At 32.0% G+C, this 12338-nt stretch overlaps 1 protein-coding gene across 1 annotated transcript; it reads left to right on the top strand.

The window, feature by feature from the left end:
• The first annotated feature begins 10923 nt into the window (after positions 1–10923).
• Positions 10924–12078, top strand: LOC143529440 (uncharacterized). Its single transcript, XM_077025234.1, has one exon. The coding sequence runs from the start codon at positions 10990–10992 to the stop codon at positions 12076–12078; it is 1089 nt and encodes a 362-aa protein (XP_076881349.1). The 5' UTR covers positions 10924–10989.
• Positions 12079–12338: the final 260 nt, after the last annotated feature.

A 12338-nucleotide genomic window follows, 5' to 3' on the forward strand; every position in this document is an offset into this window, starting at 1 on the left:
AATTTTAAACTTTGACCATAAAGTCAAATACAGTCAACAAATTGATCATATATTGTTAATACAATTACAATTAAATTAAAATTACATAAATTACATAACTAAGATTACACAAATATGTTGCAAATAGGTAAACATTTCCTTTTACACTATATTTGTAAATTGTATTAGCAGATATACATTGTTTATCAAAAATCAAAAGTTTTAGTCTATGACAGCTTGTAACTATTAATAAAGTAATATATAAGCCTGCTTATAACTGTTGATATAACTATATATAGTTGTCCGTGTGACAAAAAAAGTTCTCCAAGTACATACTAAATCTAGATAAATGATAATATATATTCATGATACTAATAAAAAAATAATCATACACATAAAATATCATAGCTTTTAATCAATTAATATGATGTCATTTGAGAATATAATTCATCATGTTTATCCAAAAAAAACATGATTATCCCAAACTTCATGTACCTGGAATTTGATGATATAATTATCCTTATAATCTTTACAATTTAAAATTGATTGATCATGATAAATTTGTTGTCATTAATATTTTGTGTATGACAAATTTTTAATTGACTTTATATTTTACTATTAAAAATTGTATAATCAAACAACATAAAAACCGAAAATTTAAATATAACAAAATGATTTGTTTATTTCATATGATTGTAATTGTCAGGAAAATGAAAAATACATACTAACATCAAAACTGTGTTCTAATTGTGATTATTTTGAATTAAAAGAATATTAGAAGATTTAAAGTTGCATAAAATGAATGTAGTGATTATAATTTATAATCGTTGAAAGTAGGGCTGCTACTTTGACCTGTAACATAACACCCAACCAAAAAAAAACCCGTACCTGAACCCAAACTAACCTGATCCGTGAAACTCGAACCCAAGAAAATACTAACCAGAAACCAGAACCGAATTAATTCGAGTTGGTTCTTGGGTCTGAATTCTAGGTTTCGGGTCAACCCGAAAACTTTTAGTTTTAAAATCATATGTATTTTTATGTATTAAAGGCTATGCCTTAGCCGCTGACGTTAGCAAAATTTAGTTCAAGTCGATTGTTCTCATTCCACATATTATGAATCAAATGTTTTATTGTTTATTATTTTGAATATAAACCATAATAAACACTTTCATGAACACTTCAAAATTCACTAATCGTCTCTTGTCAATCAATATGGAGAATACTTATTATATGTAGTAATGGATTTAGTTGGAATAAGCCTATAATTTTAATGTCATATATTGAAATGATTTAAAAGATAAGGACCATATATGAAAATTGGTTGAAAAAATGTGAGGAGAGCTATGGTATTGACAAGTGACAAAAATTATAGGCTTTAATTATAATATATATATATATATATATATGTATAGGTTTGATTTGTTTTGACAACCACTTTGAGTTTAAAAAACTCGAAAGAATTTAACGTAACAAATTTTTTTTCGAATTTGTTTTTACACATATGTAATACGTAAGTGTAAGTAATGTAAAAAAAATTACAATATTTTTTTACACACCAAATGGAATTATTACACATGTGTAACTAACATTTAAACTTGTGTAATTACCTAAATTCTTTATTCTCTCTCCTAATTAATTTTTTAACAAGATTTATTTCCAGCCACATATTCAATACCCGTTTAATTGATTGTGTGGTCTATATTAAGTTATTAAAGTTATTACAACTAATCAAGTTCTCAAAAGATCATTCTCCTATATTAAAAAGATATGTAAATACTAAAAATTTATGAAATAATTTGTATATTTATCACTTTATAGCTAATTTTTAGGGTTAAGTTATTCTACAAATGAGGATAAAAATGAGAAGGATGAAAAAGATTTATAGTAAAAAAACCCTTAAAAAGATAATGAAAAATTAATTAAAAAATCATAACTCAAAAGTTAATAAAAATATGAAAATTGTAAAAACGCAAAAATGTTTACAATGTCTTCCTCGTTCTAAAAAACTCGAAAATGACACAACGTTGAGGAAAAAACATCATTGTGTCGATTTTTTTTTCCTTGACATTGTGTCTTTTTCTTGATATTGTGTTATATTACTCAACATTGTATTAAATTTTTTTCGGCATTTTGTTAAATTTTGCGACCTATTGTGTCTTTTTTATTTATCATTGTTTTATTTGTTCATTTTCGTCATTGTGTCTTTTTTCTCGACATTGTGTCTTTTCGTCGATTTTTTATTTATTTTATTTTTAATTTTATGGAAACGGGAATGACCAGGGAAACATTTTGGTTTTTTCATTTTTTAAAATTTTTTATTAATATTTTGAGTTATGATTTTTTTAATTATTTTTTTGAATCTTTTGTTGAAGTGTTTTTGTGTACCCACAAATCTTTCTCACACTTCTCATTTTTGTACCCTTTTAAGTTTTAACTTCACCCTAATTTCTAATTGTATTAGAACAAAATATGCAATTAATCCTTCTATACAAACTCAGTTTTTGTCATATTCATTCTTCCAAATATTGCATACTAGCTTTTATCCGAATATTACGAGGTTGTTTTATATTATTTTTCTAATATATATATATATATATATATATATATATATATATATATATATATATATATATATATATATGGTAGGATTAATGTAAAAAATAATAGTTTTGTGAGAAACATAAAAATACATGTGCACCCTTGAATCTAAGATCTAGTGGTTAAGATATATAGTTTTAAAAGTTGTATAGTTTACTATTTAAATGGGGGCAATTTCATAGAATAGTAACCAAGTTTTAAAAGTGTTCCAATTAGGTCACTCAACTTTAAAAAGTGTTCCAATTAGGTCACTCAACTTTCATATTTTATTAAATTAAAGGTTTTAACATGTTTTTTTAACGCTTTTAATTTTTGTTTCACATAGAAAATCTTTTTATCTTTTTTTTTGTTGACGTTGAGTGCCGGCGTGGATTTTATTTTTTATTTTTGATTTTTAATATAATTAACGTTTTTTAATTTTTAAAAAATATAACAACCTATATTGCAAATTCCGACCCCCACATCTTATCCTCAATTTCTTTTCTCAACAAACAAAAAAATCGGCGAGGCTCGATTTGAAGATTTAGTGACCCGATTTAAGAAAAATATGCATGAGTGACCTAATTGGAACATTTTTGAAAGTTGGTTACTATTCTATGAGATATTCCCTAAATGTTATAGTGTCCTATTTAGGTGATGTGCTTTATATTAAAGCCTTCTCACACTTCTCACAAAACAATTTTTTTTTATTTGAACCCTTATATATATATTGGATTTTAATTTTTGTCTCCCTTTATATTTTTAATTTTACCCTAAATTCTAATTGTATTAGAAAAAAAATATGTAATTAATCCTTCTATACAAATAGTTTTCATTATTTTCATTCTTCCAAATATTGCATACTAGCTTTTATCCAGTACTACGAGGTTGTTTTATATTATTCGTTTCTAATATATAGATATATATATATATATATATATTAGATTTTAAATTTTATTTATTGTTATTAAGTTAATTATATACTTATGATTTGTGTCACACCCTAACTTTAGGGCCTAGAAGGGTGACCGATGGTTGTTATCCGTTTTGTAAGTATATTAGAGTTTAGGGTTGTAAAGCGGAATTCTTGATTGAAACATTAATATATTTCAATAGTCGGGAATTAAACACCCGATAGTTGGTACAAAAGTGTTTGAAACATGAAAACCATAATTTATATTATTTTAATATTAAAACTTCATTTGAGCCATTAGAGCGTCTAGTGGCTATCCTCCATCTCCAAACACCTACTCACGATTACCTGTAAAACAGTTTATAAAATACGTCAGCAACATATGCTAGTGAACAAGTTGACACAAAATATTTTATTACTTAATTATCCCCTCAGGGCATAACTTAGGTCTCGGCCCAACGTGGTTTAGGAAATCATTAAGTTCTGAAATCTAAATAACAATTACAAACTCCAGCTCTCCTTGAAACCGCTCATCAAACACCGCAGCGTTCGAGATTAATTAGCTACTAACAATATACACAAGATAATCCCCACTTGAACATTACTTAGGTCCGCCCCAACGTGGCGGAGGCATTATCAGGCGTGGTGCAGTTTGCCCACCGTCTAACCACATATGTAAGGATCCAGACAAACGTATATGATAGCCTGAGTGCCAGCGATTACCTTAGTTTATAATTTTTTAGGGATATGTAATCCCATGTAAACAAATAAAGACTCTACTTATAAAGTTGTAAATAGTTTAGACGTATTCACCTTTGTTATGATCAGTGTGTCTCACGGATGTATGCTTTTTGTTACCTATGACCTATAGTACGAGAATAACCTTTTTATAAATACTAGATCAACGATCTAACTTTAGACCTTTAGTCTATTTGCATAACCATTACCTTGATAATAACTTCTCTTTTTATAAAATACTTGAACTTTTAGTCCTAGAGGTTCACCATTTTAAACACCACGTTTCTTTTTCATGAAGAAACATATATACTAAGTTTCTTCTTTTTTTAGAAACATTATAAAATCTTTATAATCATAAATAAATAATATTTTTTCTATACTCTTGTTTTATGAAAACTATATTTCACTCATTAGTTGATCAAGGTATAAACTATACTCCGACTGTAGTCTAAGCCATATATAACAAAATAATCAGACATAACCCCTACCTTGTATGGCTAGTTTATATGAAATGCCTAGGCTTGGCGGGGGCGGGACTTCTACTTGTTAGTGAGTATTCGAGAAAACTAACAAATAGAACTTCTACACCTTGCACGTACTATTAGAAACTAACGTTGGAACTTCAAGATCGTGGCACGTACTTCGAGATAAAGTGATGGTGAAATTGATTTGGGATGCATAAAGCAGAGCCCGACTCCCCTATTTATAGGATGAGTTTTCTAACCCATCGCGCATCGTGATGGGGCATAAAGGGGATCCATCGTGTATCGCGATAGATTAGTACTCCATCGCCTCTGAATATTATATTCCATCGCGCAACACGATGGATGTTTAGGTGGGCCATCACGAAGCCACCCACTAGTTTTGATTGACCACCTAGTAGACCTGCCATGTGTTGCCACGTGGTTGGACACGTGTCCATGATTACTTCGCCTAGTCATCGCGTATCACTATGACCTGAGAGATTAGGCGGTCGTGTATCGCGATGCCGCCCCTTTCTGGGGGATTGTGAGATGCCCATCGCGTAACGCGATGGGTTGTATTCTGATCCATCGCGTATTGCGATGGGTCTTAAAACCCATAAATTTTCATTTTTGGTCCTTTGACTTTGATAACCTGTCACGACTTGGTCTTACCTCCATTTTCCAAAAATATTAAAGCAAAATGCAAAGTGCGTCATATTGCGCGCCTTGCCCGTGCGCGGAGGGTGCTTTGCACCCTCCGCTAGGACCACTGAGTGCATGTTGATATATAAGAGTATTATTATGGATACTAATCTTCTTATAAAGAGTTTCCAAGTTTTTTTTTTACTTTTCATGTGGGATGAGTTTATTTTTCACATTTCTTTATTATGGGATGCTTCCAACATTATATATATATAATTGATTTCTTTTGAGAACCACTTTGAGTTTTAAGAACTCGAAGAACTCAACATAACAATTTTTTTTGAATTTTTTTACACATATGTAATACGTAAGTGTAAGTAACATAGAAAAAATTATAGTATTTTTTTACATACCGAATCGACTTATTACACATGTGTAACTAACATTTAAACTTGAGTAATCATAAAAAAATCTTTATTCTCTCTCCTAATTAAGTTTTTAATCAAATTTATTCTCAGCCACATGTGCTATACTTATTTAATTAAATGTGTGGTTCATATTGAGTTCTTAAAGTTTCTACAACTCATCAAGTTTCAAATTATCTCTCCCATATATATGGGAGGGATAATTTGAAACTTGATGAGTTGTAGGAACTTTAAGAACCCAAAAATAGTTTTATGATATGGTGAATAAACTAAATAATGATATATATATCATTATTTAGTTTATTCACCATATCATAAAACTATTTATATCATTATTTAGTTTATTCACCATATCATAAAACTATTTTTGGGTTCTACGACTTTCAAAGTTGTAATTTTTAGTCCAAAATAAATATGAGATTTTCGAGATGTTACAATTTGATTGTGAAAATATTTCATAAATAAATGAGATGTTATAACCCAATTTAAAATCTATATAGGTTTGGTGAGACCAAGACTCACTTATATTTTTAACTATAAATTTGTTTCTTAGTTATACATAAACTCTTTTTTTAAGAAATTAGATATTAATTTTTAGTATATCCTTAGTTTATAGTATTTTCATATCATATATATGGTGAGATTAATTTTTAATTCAATGAGATGTTATAACGCGTTTAAGGACTATCTCGTTTTGGTGAGACCCATACCCGTGAATTCGGGTCAAATGCATTAGAAATCTCCATAAACAAATAATGCAATCTGATAACTTGAGATAATGTATGGAACAACCTGAGAGCTTTTAAATGTTTCGTTTAAATATATATATATATATATATATATATATATATATATATATATATATATATGTGTGTGTGTGTGTGTGTGTGTGTGTGTATGTGTATAAAAGAGTTCAAATAAGATTAAGGAGTTCCTAGGAATAGTAAGAACCAATAAAATTTTGACATTTGACACTACAAATGATGGTGAAAGAAAAATTCTAGGAAACTATGTTGGTTATAATAATGATAGAGTAATTCTAAGAAAATGTCAGTTATTGGTAATTTTAAATCTCAACCATTGATTAACATGATCCAATGGCTATGATTTATTCCTAGTCTTCCGAAGAATCTACTTATTTTTAGGATATCCGTCCCCTATATATATATATATATATAAGATTAAGATCAAGATAAGTATAAGTTCAATAAACAAAGAATTTACATTATACAAAAAATAGACAAAGATTAAATTTAAAAATCATATTTTATTTTAATTTGTTACTGAAATACTTATTCCATCCCGGTCAAAGTGTCTTAGTATGAAAAACACAAAGTTTAAGGTATATTAAATTATTGTTTTTTTATTCTTACCAAATAACAATAATGCCCTTGGAAATTGGGTCCATAAATATTATTTATTAATGTTAGTTGTGTGTGTTCAAGGGTAAACTTATAAATTGGCTAATAAATTTTAAAAATGGATGTTTGTGATGAGACAAATAAGAAAGGAAATTAAACACTTTTAATGGGACGAAGAGAGTATGTAGTTAGCCTATTTATAATAAGGTGTGTTGATATCAATCCTTAATGTCTATTTATAATATATGGGTGGCAATTGTGACCCATTGGGTTGAATAAGTTGTATCAAAATGTATATGACGGGTTGTTGGTGCATTTTGTGACTGTCTCTATGCAATTCCGACTAGCTGGGGCGAAGTGGTGAAGTTAGAACAACTTCGCCATATGCGAAGTTAGGACAATTTCGCCTTGTGGCCCAAGCCCGCGAAGATGTTTAACTATATATATGTGTGTCAAGTTTAGGTTAGGGAAGGAGAGAACAGAAAGAGAGTATTTTGTGTAGCCGTTACATTGTTTAGAGAGAAACAGATAGAGAGAGTCTCGTGGGCAGACCCGAGGTAGAGCGCACCTCAGGTCGGCCGTAATATGTTTTGTCTTTCGGTATGTAATGTGTTTGATTAATATATATAAGGCGATCTGCAGATCTGTTTGTCCCATTCGTGTGTGTGTGTTTGTGTTTATTCGTGTTCTTTGTCTCTAACACCATAAACGAGTTTAGGAGGATTCCGCACTCCTAGACCTCGTGCGGATCTCGTATCGATCAACGATGAACCAGGGGGACTTACACGGGTCAGAATGGTTCAAACTAAAAAAAGAAAATAAAAAAGAAAAAGATTGAACAGGTCAAAACAAGTTAACATTGCTCGGGTTTTTATTTTTATTTATTTTATGGAACGAGAAAAACGGAGGAAACTTTTTCGTTTTTTTAATTTTTAAGTTTTTGATTTATATTTCGAGTTATAATTTTTTAATTATTTTTTTTGAATATTTTGGTGAGGGGTTGACCCATTTCAAAACCCTCACCAAAAAATTCAAAAAATATATTTAAAAAATTATAACTCGAAATATATATCAATAACTTAAAAAGTAAAAATACGAAAAAGTTTCCTCCGTTTTTCTCGTTCCATAAAAAAAACCCGAAAATATCAACCCGTTTTGACCCATTTCAATCATTTATATTTTCTAGTTTGACCCATTCTGACCCATGATATACATTTTGATACAACTCATTCAACCCATGAGTTACAATTGCCACCCCTAATTTATATAATTGGGGTGGAAGGGGCGGGGCTTAACTACCCGTTGCGGGTACACCGCCGCCTATAAATTGGGTACCAATTTCAGGTATCAAGCACGGATATTACTCACCTATTAAAAACATTGCAACTAGCCGTTGGGAGTGATCTTGGGAACAATCAACCGGTGATTTTAAGAATTCAAAGGTAATTTAGAATGTAAATGAAATGCCACTGCATGATTGTTGGAACATAGGGTACATTAGAGGAGCAACCCCATGTTACATAGTTCTAAAAGAACATTACTCATTGTATACCATTTTAAAGTATATATTTAACTTATTTGTTATATTTAATTTAGGTTGAATTTAAATAGGTTGATTGTGTAAGATAATTACAAATAACACAACTTATTCACTATGTGTGTTTAGCTTATGAGTCCGAGATGATTTTCGTTTTCTTTTATGGGCAGTGGCGGATCTAGATTCGAAACCGAGCCGGAGCGCTCAAAACTTTTTTCCCCATATTTAATACAATGTTAACGAAACAAATATAAAGAACACGACAACAAATAAATTTAAACTAACCGGGTTAACGAACCAACAATGGCGGATCTAGGTTGGGCTGTAAATATCTCCACTTCGGTTTTTGATAGCTTGAAACCGAGCCATTACATCTTCTTCATTTACTTTATCAAACGTTTCTCTTTCGACCACACAAACTAAAGAATTGTTCAAATACTCATTACCCATTTGATTGCGCAAATCCGTCTTGATAAGCTTCATTTTAGAGAAACATCTTTCAACGGTTGCAGTTGCAACCGGTAAAACCAATGCTAGCTTCAATATCCAATAAACCAAAGGAAAATTTGTGTGTTTTACGGTTTCCACCATTACATGAGCAAGATCACACATTACACCAAGTTTTGCAAATTTATCATCTTCCTTTAAAGTGTAATAAAAGGTCGTAAGATCACCCGGAATACACCCTCTTTCTTCGTTAGTAAAATCATTCGGATACATCTCTGAAAAAGCCACTATCTTAGATATGTAAAACTTGAAAAACGAATCACAAGGATTTAAACCCGACATATTTCTAACAAAGTAGTTGAGACCTCACTAAATCTATTTCCAAGTTCTTGAATTTGCATATCCAAGACCGTATTAAAAACTTCAACCTCAAAATGATGTCGATTACTAATGACATACTTCCGGTTTCTTTGTTTACCATAACTTTCCTCCATATCTAACATATTAATCTTGTTTTTTTCACAAAAAGATGTAACTTTTGCCAACATCTTGTCAAATCCGGTTTGTCTTAGATTACTCAATGCTCGATTTGCCCCGCTTATCAACTTAGACACTTCCAACAAATCTTGACGCTTTTTTTGAAGATGTTTTGATAAAACATTTGTGAGGCCTAAAATTTCGTCCAACAAGTGCATATAAAACACAAATTCAAGAGTCTTAAAATATGATAGAATACATTTCGCATTGTATTTTTGTTACACACTATCTCCATCTAATTTAATAAATTGAAGCACCTCAATAACTTCCGGGAATAATTTTAACAAACTTGTGATTGTTCTATGATGAGAGCCCCATCGCGTGTCTCCGGCTCGTGCAAGGGAAACCTGTTGATTTAATCATTTTCCTGTTTTAATCACACCAAGAAGAATTTCATTTTTCACCCTCTCACTTTTTAACTCCAACATCATATCTTTTCTTTTGCAAGAAGCACCAACCGTATTAACAACCATACCAAGAGATTCATAAAATTCTTTAACACCGGTGGGCGTATGATTTTTTTTTTTGTTGTGAAAGGTGAGTTAATGGGTTGGTTGGGTTGGGTTAATGGGTTTTTTGTTTGGGCTTTATCTTTTGATTGGGTTTAAAACATATATTAGTTGAGCTTAAAATCTTAACCGGAACGTTATTTTTTCCAGCCGTAACGAAACACGAAAATCAACCGATTTTTTTTACACTACCCGTAAAAAATGAGCCGTAGCGGAGGCTACAGCTTGACATAAGGTATGTCCGCCCCTGTTTATGGGTGTATTAAAATTTTGGTTTCATGTCATTATTTTATGGTTAAACACGTCATCCAAATGCACATCAACATCTATGTCTCTTTATACAAGTAGTATAATATTATACGACTCATCTATTAACACAACACGCCATTATCACATCAGTAGGTTCTAATATAGTTATAACAACTAGTAAACCCTTCTATACATTTTGAGCATACCAAACAACCCATATAGCCTTTATTAAACAATGTACTAGATGAAAAGGGTAATTAAAGGAGGTAGGGGTGTTTCTTGTTGAGCATATTGTTTGCAGTGTTAAAAGATTCTGTTTCAGATTATAAATAAATAATAATAATAAATCTATCACACTTGACTCCACCACTCCCCACCATCATCTCCACCAGCATGACTGCATACATAGTTTGTCCTTTTGTAGTCTTGTAGGGTTTCATTATCTTTTAATAATCCAACCTAGTCACACCCCACCCCTACATCCCCAACATATTCATTCACCCTTTGACTCTCTCTAGTTAACACAAAATCAAGCAAAGTAACATAACAACAAACCCAGATTTAAAAAGCTGAGATCTTGGTGGGTTTTGATTTAAAACTTGAAATCCATGGACGCCTTACAAGATGACACCGGAGACGGCAGCATGCAGTGCACTGAACACCCCTTCAAAAACAATACTCCGGCAGGCGGCATCTGTGCCATTTGCCTTCAAGAAAAGCTAGGCAAATTGGTCTCTTCTTCTTTTCCCATAGCTGTTTTCCCATCTTCTTCTTCCTCTTCACCGTCATTCAGATCTGACAATGGCTTCATTAACAACAACCATTCCATCAACACAGCCACCATGGCTTCAAATACTACTTCAAGTATTTCAAACAACCACATCTCCCCAAGCAACAACACCACCACCACCAAGTGTCACCGTCACCACTACCATTCCAGGATGATGCATCTGATTGGTCAAAAGAAGAAGAAAAAGAAAAACCACAATATTATTATTGATGGCAATAATAACAATAATACGCTTTTGAAACGAAGCAAGTCGTCAGCAACTTACTTAGACGACGGGTTAACCAGCCCACACAAACGCGGGTTCTGGTCATTCATCCACTTACAAAAACACCCCAAAACTCACAGAGACATTTCATCGAACATGTTACGTGCATCCACAGTCAGATCTAATCAAACCGACCGTGAAATCATCGTCGTTGAAGAAACCGAAAGCCCGTGTCCGTACGACCGGAAGGTGTCCAGATCCAGATCCGTCGGGTGCGGAAGCCGGAGCTTCTCCGGCGACTTCTTCGAGCGAATCTCCACCGGGTTCGGCGACTGCACGCTGCGGCGCGTGGAGTCACACCGCGAAGGGAAGTCAAAACACGCCGCCATGCGCACCGGCGGCCAGGATTGCATTAAGGAGAGAGTCCGGTGCGGTGGGTTGTTCAGTGGGTTCATGATTACGTCATCGTCTTCGTCGTCGTCCTCGTCTTCTTATTTTGTGGCTTCAAACCCTAAGGTGACGTCATCGGTGGCAGGAAGAGATCACGGCGAGCAGCATTCACGGAGCCGGAGGGGGTGGGCGTTAGCAAGTCCGATGAGAGCGTTCAGTAAGCCATCATCATCAGCTTCATCAAAAGCTTCAAACAAGAATCAACCACCAAATTTGAATGCAGTACCTTCATTGTTGTCTGTCAGAAGCTAAAACTAAAGCTAAAGATATTAATAATATTATTTTTATTATGTTTTTTTTTTTGGATTTTCGTTTTTCATTTAAGTTTATTTTTTTTGGGTTTATTTTTTTATAAACTAGTTGGGGTGATAAAATTAAAAATCCTTTCTATTTTATGAAAAATAATTTCAAGGAAGTAAAGTAAATGGATGATGAAAATGTGTGAAGGAATAAATGTAGTGAAAATGTGAAATCAACTTTATATACTCTTTTAAGTACACATTTTGTTTAGT

The sequence above is a fragment of the Bidens hawaiensis genome, unplaced genomic scaffold (genome assembly GCF_021521415.1).
Source record: "Bidens hawaiensis isolate Kalapana, Puna unplaced genomic scaffold, B.hawaiensis_p1.1 tig00000636_1, whole genome shotgun sequence".
Taxonomy (NCBI): Eukaryota; Viridiplantae; Streptophyta; class Magnoliopsida; order Asterales; family Asteraceae; genus Bidens; species Bidens hawaiensis.

What these genes read in the sequence shown, in the direction of transcription:
- LOC143529440 (XM_077025234.1), top strand. Translation starts at nt 10,990, where the DNA reads ATGGACGCCTTACAAGATGACACCGGAGACGGCAGCATGCAGTGCACT.